The sequence below is a fragment of the Lycorma delicatula genome, chromosome 6, assembly GCF_047948215.1.
Source record: "Lycorma delicatula isolate Av1 chromosome 6, ASM4794821v1, whole genome shotgun sequence".
NCBI lineage: Eukaryota > Metazoa > Arthropoda > Insecta > Hemiptera > Fulgoridae > Lycorma > Lycorma delicatula.
The window spans coordinates 109,171,433-109,194,715 of NC_134460.1; the positions used below are offsets into that span (position 1 = coordinate 109,171,433).

General features: G+C 26.5%; 1 protein-coding gene across 1 annotated transcript in view; it reads left to right on the top strand.

Moving 5' to 3' along the window:
• bark (C-type lectin domain-containing protein bark beetle) overlaps positions 1-23,283 on the top strand; it is a 225,762-nt gene that overhangs the window by 188,233 nt on the left and 14,246 nt on the right. Inside the window, exons 23-33 of the mRNA XM_075368299.1 lie at positions 405-555; positions 1,620-1,880; positions 3,567-3,824; positions 5,734-5,972; positions 7,050-7,261; positions 8,115-8,345; positions 9,723-9,847; positions 12,706-12,831; positions 14,538-14,555; positions 16,542-16,797; positions 22,218-22,419. Coding sequence (XP_075224414.1) covers positions 405-555; positions 1,620-1,880; positions 3,567-3,824; positions 5,734-5,972; positions 7,050-7,261; positions 8,115-8,345; positions 9,723-9,847; positions 12,706-12,831; positions 14,538-14,555; positions 16,542-16,797; positions 22,218-22,419 — 2,079 coding nt within the window. The remainder of the gene's footprint in view (positions 1-404; positions 556-1,619; positions 1,881-3,566; positions 3,825-5,733; positions 5,973-7,049; positions 7,262-8,114; positions 8,346-9,722; positions 9,848-12,705; positions 12,832-14,537; positions 14,556-16,541; positions 16,798-22,217; positions 22,420-23,283) is intronic.

Sequence of the window (23,283 nt, forward strand, 5' to 3'; positions counted from 1 at the left end):
ATAGGTACAATTCAATTTTTGCCACATCATATTTAAAAAGTTCTTTCATGTTGAAAATATCATAGCAGATGGTGCATTGAAATCTATAGTATGTGACTTTTACGCACCCTCACTATGTCAAGTTTTCAGGGAACAGGATTTTCTGGGTATCTGCTAACTTCCAAGTTCAGTTAACATGTGTATCATTTTTAGCAAAAAATTAATTATGTTAGAGTACATCATTCCATAATAAAATTACACATTTTTATAAAAATACTGAATTCTAAACATCATCTGCTAATTGTACATGGGCAATTTTTACTTATGCACATGGATAATAATGTTAATTATTTAATATGATTATTTTATAATGTATGGAAAATGTGTTATTTATTAATTTATTTTCTTTTCCATTTAAAATTCAGGAAGTGAAAATAGACTGGAAGAATGTAATATAAGACTGAATGGGCAATTGCATGGTATCAGACATAAATGCTATTGGAATAGTAATTTTGTTTTCATTAAATGTGGTTATCGTAATTTACCAGCAGATTTGGACTACTGGGGTGGAATTAGGTAATTAGATTTAGTAGCAAATATTATTTGTTGTTTTATTAAGTTGGAATTAATATTTACAAGATTTTGTGTGTAGTGGTTAGAAAATTATGCATATTTAGACTTTTAAGCCATTGCTTATTTCAATGGGTGAACCTGTTAAAATTATGAGCAAAAAATTTAATGTTTGGTATACATATATTCTTTTAAAGTATTACTGTAGGTTCTACTTTTAAATGTTGTATCGGGAAATAAAATATATTTCCTCTTTTGATATCAATTCTAGTTGTGTTATGATTTATTCATTTTTCTTAGATTTTGTTTTCTTGTTGATAGTGAAACTAGATAATTTTTTTTTTTTTACATCAATTTATCTCCTGTTTAATTAAAAGTGGCACATTTGTGCCACTTTGAATTAATCTTAATTAATTTTAATTATTATCTTATTTACATGTGCTAATTATTTTATATGCAGGGTTTTATAGTTTAGATGCTTATTTAGGAATTTCCATTTTGGAAAATAAGGAAATTTAAAAAAAACTTGTTTTATTTAGTGTAAATTGTTATAAATAAATTCATATAACCCCCATAAAAATAAATTTTGCATTAAAAAATAGTTACTGAACAGTTCTTTTAATTTATATGTTCTTAATGAGATAGTACTTGATTGAATAATTAATTAATTGTTTTCATGATTGAAAATGACAGCTCATTCAATACTAAATAGAATATGTCAATGTTTGTGATTAAATTTCCCAATTTGATGTACTTGAATTAATTTTAAAGGTATTGATGAGATTCAGGCAAAAGTTAGTCATAAACTCTTACAAATATTGTTAGACCGTATATTTATCTTAAAAACTGCCTATACACATGGTGAAGTGGTAGTATGTTTGCCTTTCATCTGAAATTTTTTTGGGTTAAAATTCTGGTCAGCCTTAGTAGTTTTCATGATCTACAAATTTTGTATGTCACATGATAGGCTTCCTGTAGTGAATTATTCATTAATAAAATAATAGCTTTTATTTCATATTCTATGAAATGAAGTTTATTTAATAAATTTTAATTGTGAATTGTTATTTTAGATTTGCCAGTTCTGAATTTGAACAGAGTGCATATGAACATAGAGTTCATGATGCAGTGACTCATGAAACTGTCAGGCGCAGTGATTCTGTTATTGAGTATGCTAACATCACTGGTGCTGGCCTGTTACATAATTTACGGTCACCAGCTATATTGGCTGTATCAAAATCACCTTTAATTACTAATGTCAATATAACTAATTCAGCATCTCATGGAATTTCATTAATATCACCAACTGATACTGTCAGTCTTCTTTTCAACTGGTAAGTAATTACCTTACACATTTATTTTTTAACTGCTTAGATGATGTGCAATATTCAGATTAATAAAATAGACAGTTTTGTAAGCAAATTAGTTGATTTCCCATTATACATTTATTTTAGTAATTTTGTACATAGTTAAAGCATACATGCATTGTTTACAATTAATCCTTTCTATCTAAGCAGCTCATGGATGGAAAGGGTTCAACCTGTATCCTTACTCTTACATTGCTAACATATGTTTGCATTTCCTTTTTAAATTCATTTTTATTTATATATATTTGCTTTACAATGATTATAATTCTTAATAGTCATAAATTTTTTTCAAACTTATTCATCAGTGTTTGATTATTTTTTATTTTATAAAAATTCGGATATCCATAGAAAACAAAGTGTTCTTGGATTTTATTCAAAAACAAAGTGTTTCCAATTTAAATCACATACGAAAATCAATATTTGTTTAGTTTTTACATTCCTATAGATAGGGTACCTTTTTTGTATTATAGGAATGACATTATTAATAAAATAAATTAAATTTAACTAGGTTGGAACATATTGTGTAATGCTATGTGATCAAAAATTCAACCTTGTAATTCTTCAACTTAACCTCTTATAAATTACATTCATCAGAATTTTATTCAACTACCATAAATGTGTTCAAATATCAGTTATTCTGTTTAAATTAAAAAGAAAAAGTAAGTTAATCATTCACTCAGATTGTTTGAAGATACTTTTAGAAAACATTTATAAATGTATAAGTATGTACACTTTTATGAATGAAAATTGCAAGAAGGATCATGGATTTACCTCATTTAAATTTATTGAATTGCTCCTGAGAACCTGAACGCATGGATGACACCTTCTGTAATAACTATCTTCTAAAAACTAATAGTTACTAAGTTGAACATTACATTAGGAACTGCAAACTTCAACCTTGTCCTCCAGATAAAATAAAAATTTTATCAATTTTTAAAGGATATTTCATTTTCATTAAATATTAATCATATGAGTAATGAAAATGTTGGCTTCATATTTATGTATTTAATTTGATATGTTTATGAATATGAACATACAAGCAAAACCTTCGCCAAAGGATTAGTTCTTGTGCTTCATGCCATTACACTTCCTACTATGAAAGAATGCATTTTATATACCACCTCTGCACAGTAAGAGGACTAATTAAAATTAAATTATTTTATTGCAAAAATAAACTTGAATTGTTTCACATAAATATATTTACAAAACAAATATTTTATTTTAAGATTCTTTAGGTAATACAAACATTTAATATTATAATACAAAAAAAAAATAATACTGCTTTTTTAATGTATTAAAATGTAATATATAATGATATGTATAATTAAATGTAGCATGTGAAATGAAATATAGCAATTGAATAATATGTATAATATGTTATGTATTAAATTTATATTTAATGTAAATATAAAATACCTTTTTTGTGTTTATTTTTATATTGTAATATAATTAAACGGTTGTTTTACCTAAAGAATCTTAAAATGAAATAGTTTTTGTCTATACAAACAACTGAAAAGTTTCTTTTATGATTATATATTATAAATTTTAATTTATTGCATTAAAAAAGTAATTATCTTTAACAATATTTTATTGATTTAATGAATATAATTTATCTTTTTTTATTTATGATTTATTTTATCATTTTATTTCAAGGGTGCAAAACTCATTAGGTGCTGGTATCACCATAGCTTCATTGACTGGTGAAGGCAGAGAGAGCGAAGAAAGTTCATTTACTCCAGCTAAAAATGTATTTATTCCTCACAAAGCATTCAGTCTTGTTGATATGTGTGATCCTGCTAAAGAAATTACTGTACAAGAACGTATGCTAGTTTATTATAAATATGAAAATCGTCCTGTTAGCTGTGTTAAAATATTTTACAGCGCTTTTAGGATTAAACCATTTGGATTCAGGTAAAAATAGATATTAGATATGAATGTATGAAATAAAAATATTTACATGTTAATATTTTAATGAGTACAATTTTCTTCTACCAGAATTCCCGACAATTGTGGGAAGGTGGTTATTGACATATGCAAAATTATTATTAAAATTTCACCATTACAGAAATTCATTATAATAAATCTTGTGTTATATTTTATGGTAAAAATTATATTGGCATACATTGAACATTAATATATTTTTATAAAGTTTATTAGAAAGAGATAATGAATTAGACTGAAGAAACTGATAACAGTTGATGTTTATTATAATTTTGTGAAAAAGTAATCATAAAAACAAAAGACAGAAATGTATGTGATACAATCTCAAGATTAATTATAGATAAAACATAGTCAATAAAGAAATATCAATGGAAGAATTAGAAATTAGAATCAGTTTTGAAAATACACACTAAATTTTACTCATGGTTGTTATTATGATAGAGAAAATAGCCTCTCTTGGGCTATCAAATAATTTATATATGTGTTCACTTTTGTTGCACAGAATATACCTGCATATTATAGAAATACTAGGCGAATGCCACAAGCGACATTCCCATCAGTGTTCTACTAACGTAAACTCCAAACAAAACACATCTAATCAAGTCTCAAACAAGACTGAATGACTTTCTAAAATGAAGAAACTGAACTCTACCTACCTGAATGACGAAAATAAGTTCGACACATAACAAATCATAAAATGCAACCCAAAAACATTAACAAAACATAACAATAAAAGTAAATAATGTAACATAGAGTAACATAAAATATAACTAACAAAAACAAACATATCTATAATCAAACAGAAACAAAAACAGCAACAGTTTAACAAACTATAAAACAAAATAACAATAAAACCAAACAGAAACACAAAGTCAGAAAGTCCAAGCAGAACATCACACCCCTTCAGCAATCCTTTCTTTTGCCAAATATGTAATAAAACTTTCTACGATCAACCACTCGGCCCAGCTTTTTCAATTTTTTCAATTAACACGGAGATAAAGTGTCGATCCGATAATAAAGCTGAAAAATGGTCCCCATGCGCATTAAGTCATTCCTAGCACATTCATACATCACATGATAAGCATCATCCAACAATCTGCATTGCGACACGTACCATAGTCTTCCAGGGCGGATTTCTGAAGTCTGTCCCAAAAAGCGTCATACCCAGAAAGAAATTGCATCACAAACTTGTTCAGGTGTACCCAAGAGACATCTCGCAAATCAACAACATTAGGGAAAAGATCATGTGGTATCCCTGTCTTTCATTTAGATTTACAGTCTTGACATTTTTCATATACTACAAAAATGATCTCTTATTAAAAGAAAAGAAAAGTAAGGTAACCAAAATAAGCATCATCCTGTTTTTGTCAATGTGAACTCATTTATTGTGTTTTTACTTAATTAAACAGTGATAAATATCACTGTTTACCTGTTGAAATTTACAATTTTTTTCATCATACTCATTGTGTTTTTTAAATACTATTAAATGTAAACAATTATATTATACTTTTAAATATTTTTGCAATAGGCTTCAATAAAAATGAAATTTATGTAGAAAATAATTTTTGTATCAATATATATATTTGTTTTCCTTTTGAAAATTTTGAATAATTCATCGTCATATTGACCAATATTCTAATTAAATTCAAAAATTAACAACTTAACTACCATAACAGTAACAAAGTACTGGTATTAGAAACACACACAATAGTACTGTTATCAATTTGTTTAAGTTTTTTCTGTTTTGTTTGGTGCTTAAGTTGTTCTTTTGAATATATATATATATATATATATATGTGTGTGTGTGTGTGTGTGTGTGTGTGTGTGTGTGTGTATATACATAATATAATATAATAATTTGTTTGTATTTTTGTTTCAGACTACTTCAATTTAATCTTGTAAATTCAACAGATGAAATATTGCTGTATGATGGCAATATTTACTTACCTCGTTGGTCAAAACTTGCTGCTCGTATTGATAACAAATCTGGTCTTGAAAAAAAGTTCATCACTACTCGTACAGCTAGTCTTAGTATTAAAATGACAACTAGTGGTGCTTCTGAAAACTATGGTTTTATTGCAGAAATTGTTACTCTTCCAATTTCAGCAATAGGTTTCAGTAAGTGCAAATTTTGTTTATGTCATTTATTTGCCCAATTTTATCAATCATAAATTGTATATTTCATAATTAAATTGTATAATCTTTTTTTTTTTATTTTAAGTAGTTATTTCTGTAGTATATTCCATTTTGTCATTTGAATACAACTATTATTCATAAATAAAAGTTTTTAGTATTCACAAAAGAACGCATTGTTTGTTTTCCATTATGTTGAATGTAACATTACTTTGTATCCTAAATTTTATTTTATTTTTTTTTATAATTTTAATATAATACACTAATACAGTAGGTATAGCTTTAGAAACTACTATCTTTAGATATATATATATATGTTTTAATGTAATAGATACAGAATTTTTTACCACTAAAGATGTGATATACCGTGAAAACCAGTTATTGGAAATTAATATGATAAGTTTAACTTATCAAATTACTGTGTTTTGGATATATATATATATATATGTACAGGTAGTATTATTAAGCATAATTATGTTATGTATAACAAACTCACCAATTGAGAGTTGCCTCGTAGTCTTTAAACTTCAGATTTGAGCTAGTTACAGCTTACATTAAAAAGTAAATTATGTTATTAATTTAGTAATAATATCTATTATATAAAACAAATTATTTGAAATTATCAATAATACTGTAGTTAAAAATGTAATAGGTTAGAGATATCAGAAAAATATCATATTTACAAATTTAAATCCCATTATATGATGAACCATGAAATACTTCATGAATGGGTTAATTTATTATATTTGTAAAGTTTGAAAGGAAATTTCAAATTGTTTCATTGGTTATAATACTTACTTTAAATTTTGAACATAGAACCTGAAACCATAAAAATGACTACTCTCATTATGATACTAAATAATTAAGTATTTAATACTTAAAGGATTTTTTCTTGTAATTATTTTTTTTTTAATGTAGTAAGTTATATTTTTGAAAAGATGGTCGTGATTAATAAATGAAGAAGGATCAAAGGAGATCTCTTAATTGGTGAGTTCTGCTTTATTACTTTATTGAGCATTATATAATAATAGTAATGTTTCTTTCTTTTTTTAATACTTACAGATAGAGATGTTCAACATAATATATCTTATTCAGCATTAACCAATAATTGGCAAGGAGCTGTGCAATATGTTAGTGCAGGTGAAGTTAACCCGAGAACTACGTTAGAGTGGAATCAGATTAAGGATAATTGTGTTCAGCTGTATGGAAATTTTACTACTTGTCGAGCTGCTATTGAAATGGATCTTCAAAATACTCAAAATCTTCATTTTAGAGTAAGTGTATTGCTACATAATTTTTGTAGCTATTTGACTATAGTGAATTAGAAAAAGATTATGCTAAAAAAACTGTTTTTAAAAATTTCTTCTTAAAAATCTAAACATACATGGTCATCTCACTTATTAAACAACCATCATCAATAGGTATTGTGATAAGATGTGAATAAATTGATAATAATTAATTAACAGATAAAAAAATAAATTTCTTTCAAAGTTCTTTGAGCATAATCTTGTCTTAAAATTTATTTTAATAACAATTTAACATAGCCATTTATTTATTCATGTAAGTTGAATATTATTTCAATTAATGCTGAACAATTTATTTAAGGTCTGATTGATTTATTTGAATTATAGATATATAAGTTTATGTATTCTGTATGACACTGAAATGTAGAATAAGAAAGGAAATAAGGAAATTAGATTTACCTATTAACCTATGGTATAATTATAGTCCATTGTCAAAGGGAAACGTGGGTTCTTTCGGACATAAAATAAGATCATGACGTATATACATTAATGAAAATTTCTAAGTCTGTTGTCCTTCCTGTGCGATCAGTCGAAGAAAAAGGTATTTATAGCATAAATTATATTTATTGTGTTTAGCCTAGAAAAGAAGATGATGGATTAGAAGTTAACTAAAATGGATGTAGAAAATTTGATTATTTTGCTTGGTATTGTAATAATTATTACAAAAGTATTGTCATAAAGATTTGAAATATAGAGAGGAATATTTATTCTACTGCAGGCAGGATTTTTTAATTTATGAATGAAGATAAGGTTTTACCCTAATAACTTTTAATGAGGTAACTTTCTGTAATGATGAATTTATTGTATTTCTTTGTTTTTACAGAACAATTTGGTGAAAGGTAATCAAGGTGGTCTTTGGATTCGAGCTGATTCTAGAGGATCTGCAACATCCCTTAAAGGATGGATTCATAATAATTTATTTGTTGAAAATCACCAAAATCCAGCACTTAGTATTGAAGGTCGTCAAAGTAGTCCTTACCAAGAAGTTACAATATATCGTAATTATTGGACAAGAAATAATGCACCATATAAAAATATTATCAAACTTAATCAGGTATTTATTAAATTACAGTTAATATTAATATAATTCTAATGATCCTATCAAGATAAATTACCCTCATATCCATGCTGTCTCCATCCTCTACCCGCTTGTTGATACTTCCATAGAATCAATTGGAACAGTGTGGCTGGTACACTTGTTCAATCTGTTGGACTTGGCTAATAAACTGCAGTCAAGAAAGCTTGGTAGGATGGCAATGGTGCCTGTGCCTGGGTATGCCTGGAAGCCTTACTTCATCCAGGGATTACATAAAGAATCTGGCTGTTGATTCTGAGGTGCCTTTCAATTAAAGAGACCTTTCTATACAATGAAGAATAGAATAGCTTCTAGTCTTCCCATAAATTTATCATAACACTTTAAAAATCATCGGAATGATATTTAAATTTTACTATATACAATTCCCTTTACTGGAGATTCACTATTTTTTTCCAGGATATACTTAATGCAGATTTTTTTAGAACATACTACTCTAGTATTTAAAACTATCACAAACTACTAATTTCTATACTCCTTAATTGTATATGAAAGTATTTATATTTTTTTTATTTATTAAATTTGTTTTGCTTGTTACAGTAACAATGGAGAAGCTTACTGCAGTTTATTTTTTATAATTATTTTTTTCTTCACCAATTTATATAAACATTATTTTTATCTGTCAAGATCTATGTATAATTAATTAACATTAATGATTCAGCATGAATGACCAACTTTTTTTAATTTTTATTTGGATAGCCTCCATATCACCTTTTATTTAATTACAATATCTTGTATTAAATTTGATTAGGAATAAGTAAGCAGTAATGAATCTTTAAATCTCTGTATCAAATAACAACTGTATTAGCACTACTGATTATTGAATATCATGGATTTGATTCCCACAACAATTTGGATTTAAAAAATAATAAAAACATTACAAATAAAGAATTTAATATCAGTAAAATAATATTTAAAAATTTCAGTATCTGCAAACAGAACGTTCAGCTTTTTGGTGAAAATTAATTCAACAGCAGCATCATGCTTGACCACATTTTCAGAAGTCTGCAGAATTCCTTTTAGTATCTTAGTTAAAAAAGATTAAAAGTTGATAAAGGCATATATTCCGATACTTTTTAAATCTTTAAAAATATTCTTTTAATGTTTGACTCAAAATGTTATACCTTATGAATCATCCTTAATGAAGCATCACAACTCTTAACTAAATAGAAGCCCTGTTGATCATTTACTTTAAGTTTTTTATTTCATTGTATTAAGCATTCTCGAGTTAAGTAATTTTAATTAAGAAAAAAAATGTTCAGCTTATTGCTTGTTGCAACTATTTTTTAAGAAGTTGTGTATATAATATTATTTTATTATTTATGTTTTTCTATATAGGTTGTATCTAATTTTACATATAATTATGTACATAAAAATCTTGGCAGTCACATTCTTGAAGTGTCAGGTTTTGAAAGAGTAAGACTTCCAATATATCAAACAACATCACATAATGGATTTTATTGGTAAATTAACATTTAATTAACTTAAAATTTTCATTTTATATAATAAATCTGAAAGCATTTTCATAAACACATTTAATTACAACTTCATGGCACAAATATTATAAGCATACTATTTGTTTAATTCTAAGTTTATTGTCTTGTTACTTATATTACATTCCTAACTGCTAAACCAATGTTTTTTTTTCTTTTTTCTGTTTAATACTATTTTTAGAGTTAGTTATTGCTTATATCTGTGATCTTTGATGAAAACAATTCTACCAAAAAGAATATTAGAACTTTATCACTGGTTATTTTGCAATGTTTAATGGTATATTATTTTAGCAGGCCAAGAGTTATTGTTTAATAACCTGTCTTACTGAAATAGATTGTCACATAATGATGAATTATTTATTTTTGCTTAGTAGCAAATATGTACTGTAAAATGAATATGCTTTCAGTAAATTCTAGCTAACAGTAGCTAAGGATTGTGAAAAATGTATCAATGCAAAGCAGTTTTTTCAAATGCTGTATTTTGCGATAAATTGTACATTTTTTACATATTCACCTTCACCATTTATTACTAAATAATAGTTTTTTTTTAAAATATAACTTTCATTTAGATTAAGATTTTTTTTAGATTAACAGAGATTAAAGGTTAGTTATTAATAACTAAGAATAAAAAACTATTTACTTTTTTAATATTACAATTTAAGATTTCATTATTAATACTTTTCTATATTTTAAAAAACTTTCAGTTCTATTAAATTACATTAAGTTTTCATTCTAGTTTTCTTTATTAATATAAATAAAATTTAGTTCTTAAAAGAGTGTAGTATTAAATATCAGAAATTATTTAATTTTTATGAAAATACATGTCATATTTTTTATTAAAATATTAATTTATTATAAACATATTTTGTCAAAATAAGAGGATTGTTATATATCTTATACACTTTCTAATTCAGAAGTTTTTCTTTTTCAAAAAAAATATTTTTTTAATTAATCAATGCACCCATCCTACTGGTTGATCTATTCAATCTGGATGCAATAGGTATGTCATATTCTCTGATTATGTTGATATTCTCATTATATATAACTCAATATTAAACAATGAACATCTAATAACATTAAACAAATTAAATTCTTGTAATGAAAATTTTAAATTCACTGAAATAGATAATAATAGAATGTTAAATTATTTAGACGTCAATAACAAAATAAACAAGGATAACCAAATTGAAATATCAGTATATAGAAAACCTACATTCAACAAGGTAACAATTCATAAAAAATCAAGTCATCCTTGATGTCATAAAATTAACACTTATACAAATGTGATTAATAGAGTAATCAAATACACAATAATAACAAAGAAAAGTTAAATGATGAAATAAACATCATTAAAGATATAACAGTTGAAAAAGGATATGATACTATTTTAATTAATAATATTTAATAAAAAACAACTATCAAAACACAATAACAAAATAATTACCTTACAAACAATACATAGTAGGACAAAAAAAGTGAAAAAATATTCATAAAGTATTTATATACCAATATCATTGAAAAAATTACTAAAACTCACAATAAAGAAATATTTAAACCAATGTACAAATCTAATAACCACATAATAAAATATTAAGATAAAAAAAAAAAAAATGAAATAATCTGTGTGGAATTTATAAAATTAAATGTAATGATTATGACGGTATTCGTAAAGGAAAAAAACAAATATATCCTTTAAACTAGATTTCTTGAACATTGTAGAAATTACAAAAATATTAAATTAGCTGTATCAATATGACAGACCATTTAATAAACAATAACCATTCTATTTCTGATATTAATAGAAATTCAGAATTATTTGAAATTAATAAAGATGACAAAATTTAATATATTAGAAAAATATTACACATATAAATACAAACAAAATTTCAGTTTGGTAACTGAGGGAGACTTTCTTACGAAAACTGCAACAGGTAGCAGCACTCATGTAAATTAATACACAATTATCATTATTTTAATATTTTATTATACAATAACAAATTATTTTAATCATGACTGAGAATGCAGGATCCCACAAAAGTACTTTCATGAAAAATTAAGGTATGATATGTATTATCTCAATATTCTGTACTAGGTGGTTTTTTTTTCATCTTTTGTGACCGCATAGGATCACTTTAATCAGTCCATTATCCAAGTTTCTTCGAAGGGACTGTTCAGACCTTACAGTCCTCCCAGTACTCTTTCATAAATTTTGATCTCATGCCATTTCTGGTTTTGAAAATGTTCGTGTTGCAAGTTTCTTTCTTGTGAGTGTTTTTGTCTTTGATATATTTTTTGTTTAATTTTATCTTGTCTGTGGTGTCTTCTGGTGTAAGGCCAATTTACTTCAGATCCTCTTTTATTTGTCTGATCCATCTGCATCCTGACTTGGTGTTTTTCATGTCGAGATTGTACTGTACCAGCTGTTTCAGAAATCTCAAATCTTACATCCTCATGATGTGTCCAAAGAATCCTAGTCTCCTCTTATGCATGGTATCAGTAACATGTTCTAACATTTTGTACATTACTTTGTTGGGCATGATCCACTACTGCCTGTCTTTCTGGTACTTTTTGTTGGTGCAGGTACTTCCAGATCTTCTTTTGATTTTATGTAGTCTGTCAGTCTTTGATTGTTGGACAAAGTGGTTTATTTAATATAATTTAACAGTACAGAGGAATAATATCAATCTTTAAAAGATTAATTTAAATAAAGTAATATATATATATATATTGATGTTGTTGATTCTATATGTTGAAAACTAACAGGGTAGAGAAAGATAATCATAATTTATTGACACATTTATTGATGCAATTTTTGTTTTAAATTACAGGAACTATGCAATAGAACGAGATTCAAAAGGAACAATTGTTGCTGGAACTGCTGGACAGCATTATATTGATAACATACTTTTTAATCCTGAAAATGACTATGAGATAGTCACTGTTAACAGATCTCTGTAAGTTTAACATGCTGTTTTTTATTATACTTTTTATTAAATTTTATTCATTTATTTTAATTATTGTTGTTATTTTCTTAATTTTAATTTTGTAGATTGTCTTCAAGGACTGTTAGTGGGTTTTTTTAATATCAGACACAGTAACTGTGAGAATTATATCATTCTTCTACATGATGCTTAGCTATTTTTGTAGGTTACATAACAAACATAATAGATTATACAAAAAAGTCAATAAAAATTTACAAAAGAACATCACGCCCACTACCAATACATTTTTCATTAATTGTTTTCAATGTTTCCCATAGGATTCAAAATCAGTTTATTTTATTTTATTCTGAGATCATTCAATTTTAACAAGATATTGAAACCCCTTACATAACAAATTTTGGTACTTAAGTCTAGGTAGAGGCTGAACATAGTAAAGTAGTAATATAACTTATATGACTGCAGGATTTCAGATGTTTTATCTCTTCTAACAAAAAAAACTGATGGTGGAAAAATCTCAGATTTAACTTGATGGCACGTAGCTTATTAATGGAGAATTCATGCCAAATAAAGCATTGAAGCGTGCAAACTTTAGTGTTTTTTTTTTTTTTTTATGGAATCATGTTTATTAATAGTACTGTTGTTAAGTTATTCATTAGGAAGAACATTTACAAAATTTCTCTTTCAAGATGTGGTATAGTGATTACTGTAGTAACTTAATAATACTAGTAATTTATGTTTGATGTAGGAGGTTTTTCACTATACTTTTGTTTAATGTACTTTTCAATAGCCTGCTGTGTAATGTTCCATGTAAATGCAGAATTGAAATATGCATTATGTAAAACTATTTATAATCTTAGGAAACTATTACTTGTAAATTACAAAACTTCTGCTACCAAAAAATAATAGGCAGTGTTGTCATAAACAATATAATATCCTTACAATATTTAAGCTACACATTAAATTTTAAATTTAATACAATATATACACCCAGCCTTTTTTTATAACAAGTGAAAATTCCTTGGCACATTACAAAAGAAATTGTTTTCAAATAGGTTTATATATTGTAGTAACCTCATGTCTGGAAAGCACATCATGTTCTGATGATAATTATTGTAATTATTTAGTCAAAAAGTACTGTAGAAAATAAGGAATAAAGACACCTTAGTTTATTTTATTATAATAAAATTGCTAAACTGTTTATAGTTTTTTCCCCATTATTTCACAAATAATACACTATAGCTAACAGTTAAAATTGTGAAAATAATTTTTTTTTTTATATATATATATAATTTGGTATTCTTTCAGGTATAAATATTACACAAAAAAAATAATAATTTACTCATTTCTCTTGACTAACCTGCTTATTTTCATTGGTTTTTGGTCTTTCCTAGATATGCTGGTGATGGTTAACAGTTCATATATATTTCTATTCTTTTATCAGTTTTATAAATATTATTTATTGCATTTTACTGTTAAAAAACAACATTTTTATAAAATTTCCTTAAATACAAGTTTATTTAATTTTCATGTACTATATATGTAAAGTATTATGAGTTAGTGTTTATTTATAGTAAAGTCTATTTATAATTTTTTTAAATCACTGAATGTAAAAAAAATCATTAGACAGGCATCTTCTCTTTATTTTAATTACTAGTGATAATATATTTATAAAGAAAAAATTAATATTAATTTGTCTTTTTTATATTTGATGGATTCAGCTCAGGATTTCAATGGAGGTGAGTTAAATAAAATTTGAAGTGCCTGCTATTCTTATTTATTTCTTTTTTTTAATAGTTGACAATATTATTTAGTGCTGTGTTTAATGTAAATTAAGTTTATTATTTTTTTATTGTAGCTTTTATGATATTGCTCTGAAATGACTAATTTTAATTTTATTTTGCATCTTTTTGTATTTTAATAATTTTAATTGTTAGTGTTATATCAGTCATTTTTATTGTTTTTGTTATGTTTGCCCATGTTTAGCTAATTATATCTTCTATTCTTTCAATTTTTATTTTTACTAACGACTTCTGACAATTTTTCTGTTTTAATCAGCTTCTATTACATTCTAAATTTAGAAGTTATCCAAAAAAATTCTGTTTCCTCTCTGTTAACCCTTGAAGTAGTACTTGTTTGAAAATTTGTACAGTTTGTCTTCATAATGATAATTTATATTAATATGGGTTTTTGTATATTAGTGTATATTTCTGTATATTTATTTCTTAATTACTTTTAGTTTAGATTTTAATTCAGTTAAGTTAATGTAATTGAATTATGCATGTAGAAATCCTATGAAGGTCTTAACTAAGGTTATAACATTTATTATACCTTGTTTAATACTAGTTTAAAATTGTTAAAACTAATGTAGTATATTTTATATTGAATTTAAAATTATGTGCACTGTTTTTGATATCCACTTAACAATTTTTTTTTTTGTATTTAGATACTTTGTTTGAAATTAATACACTGCATGTGTTTTGAGAAGATGTTCACACTTAATTATGTCTGTAACCTAAAGACTTATACTATGTGTTAAAAAAAAAATTATTGTTCAAATAATGCTTATTAATATAGCTTACATTTTTCTTCTTTTGTTTTGCTTTATTGCCGTTGTGTAATACTAAATATTTTATATTAACTGTTATATTTATAGTTTGGAATGGTTTTCAAAGCATTTATTTTGTTTCTTTAAAAAGCATGGGAAATATAACATTTTTTTCACTATTGTTTATTTATATTTTTTCATATCTATTGTTATTAATAAAACCACTAATTAAATTTGAAGATTTTAAATTACAATAGTATAACTATATTTATTTTAGGTTAAAGTAATTCATTCACTTTTCTTATTATGTTCTTAATACTTTTCTTATTTGCCATAAAAGAAAACCCTTGTCTGAAGAGACATAACAAATAATGGACCTTGAATTATTATTATTAGTCTACATGAGCTATGAGGATTGAAGAACTTTAAGAACACCAGTATTTTAATGTAGATTCTTCTTCCTTAATACTTTTTTCTCCCAGTTATTAATAAAAATTGTAAATATATCCATTAATTTGTAACAGTATTGTACAAAACACTTAATTTAGCAAAAGAAAAGTTCTCTTAATAAAGAAATAATAGCATTAAAGAAGAAATAATATTTCTTTTTAAATGACTACCTGATAGGAATAAATTGGTAGGGAAAAACAGATAAAACTCTTTATTTAAAAATACCTAAAACAGTCAGTTTTTATATAAGCTCTTAACAAAGTTACATAACTTAACATACAAACAGCATTAACTTAACATTGTAATGCTGGGAAAACAGACAAAAAATAAGGTACTATTATAGATAATTTATACAAACTTTTCTTCAAATAAATATATTTTGCAGCATTATTAAGAAGTTTTAAATACAAATATAGAAATATACTTGACTTGAATTTAGTTATTACGTTAATACCATCTTTGAGAAAAACATGAAATATCAAGTTTGTATGGTGCATATTTGTGTTTATCTGTATATTAAGTATTGTTAAAATTAAGTTAATGAAAAACCTTTTTCTTTATTTTTTACAGAGAACTCGTATTTTCTGTTAAGAACAGCAGGACTGTAAATTTTATACAACAGTAATTTTTTTTTAATAGAACAATGTAGCATTTAATGAAATTTTCTCTTTAATATATTTTCTGTTGAGTAATTATTTTTACAATGATGAATTTTTTGTGATTACAGTGTTGATATATGGAAGACACCAATTGATGCAAAACATAATTATTGGGGTTTTAATTCAACATTAGCTGTTGCTGGACGAATTAAAGATCGTATGGATGAACCGCATTTACTTGAAGTTGATTTTAAGCCATTTCATATGAACAATTGTACCATATTAGATGGTAAATGTCCTCCAGGTTGGAGTCTTGTTGGAGATACATGTTACATATATGTTGGTGCTCCTATGACTTTTAGAGAAGCTCGTGAATTTTGTAGAGTATGTATATTTATATTTATTTCACTTTTAATTAATGTAGATGATTATTCATATAAAGTCTGCCAATGTTTTTGCATAATTATTATTTTAATTGTTACAGGATTTAGTACTAATTTTAAGCTTTTCATGTTTCACTGGTCCTTTGCATACATTTTATCTCTTTTGCTTTCTCCTTTACTTTTCCTGATCTTTTTTTTATTTCAATTTTTATTTCTTTTCAATTGTGGTTTTGTTTATTACCCTGAATTTGACAGGTCTGAACTTAACTCAAAAATGTTAACCCAAAAACTTGGAAAATAAAATACATTTTTTTCTAACTGACAGTAACAGTACATATTTTTACCATCTGATAATTCCATAATACTATAAAATACCATAATAGGACTTCTCAGAGATTAGCATCCTGAAAATTGCAGTATATGAAGTAAACTGCCAGTAGAGCCATATTCGATAAATTGTTCCTGTAAATCAATGAAGTTAGGAAAGCTGAGTGCAGTTCTCTGTATGCTGTTGGTATTTTTTAGTAGATATTGATGATAGTAGTCAGTATAACTTGAACAGTTTTAATTTCTGTTTGGTTTAAATGAAAATATTAATTTCTGGCAAGTCAATGCTCACTTCTCTTGCCTGACTGTTCGTCAGGACCTTGCAGCATTTGTTACCCACAAGGTTGTGAGAGTAGTAATGATAAATAACAATTAAAGAATTCAAGCTTTAGAGAAACCTGAAAAAGAACTAAATTATAAAAGACAGAATAGCAGTAATTATTGTAACTGAAGTACATAGACCTTTGACAAGGAAAACTTCACAACTTATTTATTTAGTTTTTTCTTCTTTTTTCTTTTTTATTAGTATTTTTAATTGACAACTTCATCCCCAAGGGGGCTAGGGCTCAATTAATAGCTTAAACTCTTCCCTGGAATAACACAAATTTGAAAGCAATTGGTCAGTTGGTTCTCATATGATGCGAGAACATACAAACAAAGAATAGATAAACAGACAAACAAACTTTCAGCTTTATATATGATGTAAAAAAAATCAGTACAGTAGAAATGTACTGTGAATGAGTCAAAAGTATGGAAACTCCTCAACAACTTTAAAACTGTACCAGATAGAATACTCTCAGGATAAGGTATAGTATTGGTCAATTAAATTACCTTTTGATGAGAAAAAGGATTTCAACCCCTTGTTGGGGGATGCCCATATTTTAAATGGTAATACCCTTTGAGTGATAAATCATTTTAAAGTCTCTTTAAGGCAAGAAAAATGGTGTAAGTAAAAATTGATTCAATGTCTATACCCAACATATTGGCGAGATAAAGTTTGAATTTTGAAATTATTAAATTTAGTAAGTTTACATAATAAAATTAAATAAAAAGGAATTAAACTGTTAAATTAAAATTTAATCTAATTTAATTAAAATTTATTTTAAAAGTTAAAATTAAATATTTAAAAATTAAAAAAATTGTGTTTTTTAACAAAAAAATCGTTTTTGTTCCAGTTTAATGAGTAAATAAATAGAAATATTGTGTAAAAACATTTATCTGTTCATGCTGATCAGCTGGTCATTTATGGTTTCTTACCATTGTTGCAAAAATGTAGCTTACTTCATCGTTGTGTAATATTCCATTTAGAGTGTTTCATTTCTACACTGTTAGTTTCTTATGAATTTATTATGATTGGTTGGCTAATTGATTTTGTCCCTTTTTACAAAATTTGTAAACTTTTGTTATTTACATCTTTTTTACCTTTTAATTGTTTTTACTGTTAATTTTTTCTGTGCTGCCTACCAACATTGCTATCAATATGTCACATAGTGAACAGGAGAGGGTCAAACTTTTAATGATTAGGGTCTTTGGTGATAGAATTAGGTCGTGTGATGAAGTTTGTAAATTGTTCAGTGTAACATTTAATAATCATAGCCTAAAATTATAGACTATGAAAAGGTATAGTGTCGAAAAATCATCAAAAAGATTTGAAAAAACAGGGAGCGTTAATAATAGGGGGAAACCAGAGAGGCCTAAATCTACAACAAATTATAAGATAATATCTAATGATTCTTTCCTCGACTTCATTCCTTCAACTCTACATTCATTCCTCGACTTGAACATAACATTAGTCAAAGTTCAGTGATTCAATTATTAAAGAGTGAAAATTTCAAACCCTTCAAAATTCATCTGGTTCTAGAACTTAGTGAAGTTGCAATGATTAAAGACTTGAGTTCTGCAAAATTATGATGAAAAATATTAGTGCAAATACTAATTTATTAAACAGCAGTTTTTAGTGATAAGGCCATATTTTTTTAAAATGGTAATGTAAATCACCATAATTGACAATACTGGACTGATATTAACCCACACTGATATTAATTGTAAGGCACATATACAGTATCCAGTCGAAGTAAATGTATGGACATGTTTTATTTATGGATGATTGATAGGAGTTAATTTATTGATAGAAATTTAAACGCAGTGAAATATGAGGCTTTGCTTCTTGACCATATCATTCTAAATATTCAAAAATGTTGTTTGCTCCAACTTCTAAAACATTTGATTTCAACAAGAAATCTGTCTCATTTTGGTCTTAAGGTACGTGAAATTTTAAATGCATTTTTTCCTGAAAGATGTATTGGTTGAAGGGGTCAAATAGAATGGCCAGCAAGATTACCTAACTTGTCACCATTGAATTACATTCTACCCCAAGATATCAATGATTTACAAAACAGAATTCAAGAATCAGCCCAAAATATCACTAGGGAATCGTTGAATAATGATTGTGCATACTGTCAAACAACGGAAGGAGGATATTTCAAACATTTATTAAAAGGAAATGTAAGTAAATAAGCAATGTTATGCTTAATAAATCATTTGTTTTAAATAAATTTATTTCATAATATCCATTTAATGGATGGAACAAAACAAAAGTAATGAAATGTAGTAGAAATAACAAAGATGGACCGCTGAATGTGAAAATAGGAGGAGAAAAGATTATGGAGGTAGAAGAATTTTGTTATTTGGGAAGTAAAATTACTAAAGATGGACGAAGCAGGAGCGATATAAAATGCCGAATAGCACAAGCTAAACGAGCCTTCAGTAAGAAATATAATTTGTTTACTGCAAAAATTAATTTAAATGTCAGGAAAAGATTTTTGAAAGTGTATGTTTGGAGTGTCGCTTTATATGGAAGTGAAACTTGGACGATCGGAGTATATGAGAAGAAAAGATTAGAAGCTTTTGAAATGTGGTGCTATAGGAGAATGTTAAAAATCAGATGGGTGGATAAAGTGACAAATGAAGAGGTATTGCGGCAAATAGATGAAGAAAGAAGCATTTGGAAAAATATAGTTAAAAGAAGAGGCAGACTTATAGGCCACATACTAAGGCATCCTGGAATAGTCGCTTTAATATTGGAAGGACAGGTAGAAGGGAAAAATTGTGTAGGCAGGCCACGTTTGGAGTATGTAAAACAAATTGTTGGGGATGTAGGATGTAGAGGGTATACTGAAATGAAACGACTAGCACTAGATAGGCAATCTTGGAGAGCTGCATCAAACCAGTCAAATGACTGAAGACAAAAAAAAAAATCCATTTAATAAAATTTGTATAAATTTATTTATCTGCGATAATGGTTCCTTAAATTATCAGTATATTTTTTTCAAAATCCAAACTTTACCCCACTGCCATTTTGGTTATAGACATCTGACCACCCTTTTATTTATACTATTTTTATTATCTTAAAGAGACCTTTAAAGTGACGTATCGCACAAAGGGTGTTACCATTTAAAATATTTGAATTACAACCCCTGCGCCACCCCCAAGAAGGGGTTGAAATTCTATTTCTCATTAAAAGGTAAAGTAGTTGACTGATACCTTATCCTGAAAGTTACACTATTCTTTCTGGAACGGTTTTAAAGTTGTTGAGGGTTTCCATACTTTTGACTCACTCCATATATAACACAATAATTATATAATTATTTATTAAAAATTACTGTTAATAACATCTATTTTATTCATTCACATTTAATAAGCTATATTCTATTCTACAATAAAAGTTCATTTTCAAATAAAAGCAATTTAAAACTTTTGCTTTTAGTTTTGTTCAGCTGAACAAAAAAATACTTATAGTTTGATTCCTGGCTTTGCACTTCACCTTACTACCACACACTTATGGTATAAATTTTCTGTTTAAAAGAATTGTCTTCCTCAAAGAACAATGTAAGTTTATTGCAACTTAAGTTCCAGAATGTTACATTTGGTTAAGACAAGTCATAGTATGCATATACCATGTCAGTTTGGGTAGTGATCACCACATTGGCTTTTAGTTAAGATAGACTGAAGTTCAATTCCTAATATGATCTGGTGTTTTGTAATCATTCATTTCATTCAAATCATCTCACTCATTAGAATACAACTATAAGTCATATCTAAGATAGTATTATCTTTTAAAAATGGAAATATATAAACCTATCAGTTGGAGTGGTGGTCAGAATAGCCTCTTTTTGCATAACAAACCCTTTTACACAACAGTTCTGAAATTTGATATTTTTTCATGATTTCATTTAACATTAAAAAATTAAAATTATTTTAATTTTTGTGCACATATATATATATATATGCCTGTTATTTAAAAATAGGAAATCTTGTAAGCTATAAGAGAAATAAATTGAATTTATTAATGCTTGGAAAAAAAATTTAGCTCCCAAGAAGTAGTATCCAGTTTATTCATTTAACTTGTTTTCAGAATATTGCTATTTTTTTTTTTTTTATGTTCTTTTTATTCACCTTCCTTGTTTTATAATTTTAATTTTTGACCACTTACTTATGTTTGGTCCTAGGCAAGGTGGTTAATTACCCTGAAAAATTCTGGTTAATAGATAATTCTTTCTCACCATGAACCCCTCCTTTGATTTCTTCTTTCCCATTATCAGTTTTTGTTTTTTTTTAACCTCCAGGACCATCGTTAGGTATTGCTTGAGAGGTTAAGATGAATGATTTGTAGCATGTGTGAAAATACCATTCCTGACTGGGATTTGAACCCGTGACCTCTGGATGAAAGGCCAAGATGCTACCACTCACACCACGAAGGCCGGCTTCCTCATTATCAGTTATGTGGGTACAGATCTAACTTAACCATTCAAAGAATAACAGAATTTGAAAAGCCAGCATCCTTGGGATTTGGAAGGGATACTGTTTGTGGGGACCAACTTGGAGATCTCTTTCCTGTACTATGACTACGTAACAAGCCCTACTAATAAAGTGCCTGTTGGGTAAAGCCTAATCCCACCTCCCAACAGTTATATATTTTGTTTCATTATTCATAATTTTGATGAATATTTAAAATTGCTTTTATTAATTTGTTTTTTGCATTTATTAATTTACTATATTTATTTATTTAATATATGTTTATTTTACTTTTTATAGTCAGATAATGCATCAATGCCATATGTAATGGGAAATCACCATCAATTGTATCACTTTTTGAGGAAACAGCAAGAAAATTTTAATTTTTATGACCGTGTATGGGTGCAGCATATTGATAAAATAGGTCAATGTACTGTATTTGTCTTCCAAACAATAGAAGTGGATCATTGCCAACGATTAAATCCTTTTGTTTGTGAAATGGGTACGTACTGAAAAATCATTTTGTTTTATTTTCTTTAATTTCAGTTATTGATAATAAATTCAAACAAGTGATCAGTAAAATGAACATCATCAATCAATAAGAATATACTGATGTTAATCATCCTTCTTGTAGATAACAAATATAGCCAAGCTTAGAAACAAATCATGTTAGAATAAGTGTTTAAAATTATAATTATTCGTGTTTAATATTTACTGTAAGATATTCACTGAAACAGTTTGATTTTCTTCTGGAAAAAACTCTTTTTTCTTTTTGAAGAAAAAATTAAACAATTTAATTTTTCTTGCTATTTATCATCTGGAAATTGTTATTAAGACAGTGCAAATTTATTGAAAAGAAATTTGTCCAAAATGCATTGCTTTCTTATAAATTCATCCAGTTTGTCTGTAAAAAAAAGTAATGGTTATGTAAATTGTTACTGATTATGAAGCACACACATATTTTCAAATTCTAAATGCTTGGATCTAAAAATGCTAATTCTAAAAATTTAGATCTAACAGACTTTTTACTTATATGAAAACTTTTAACATTTTATTCGAATGATACTAATGAGATCTAATGTCAGTTACACATTATGAAGGACTTTTATGTAACAATTGGTATTATGTTACCATTGCCACCTTTAATAAATTATGTAACCATTCTGAACATGATCATACAAATTTTATTTTATAAACAAAATTATTCTGGATACCATTCTATGGTTTCCAGTGCTATGCGGTGCTTATGCAGCGGCCACAAACTATCTGTAATCTCATTCATGGTATATGGGTATCATGGATGCCCATCTACCATCCATTCTGTTCAATGCTGGTAAGGCAGCAGTTCATAAAATATGATGTTATT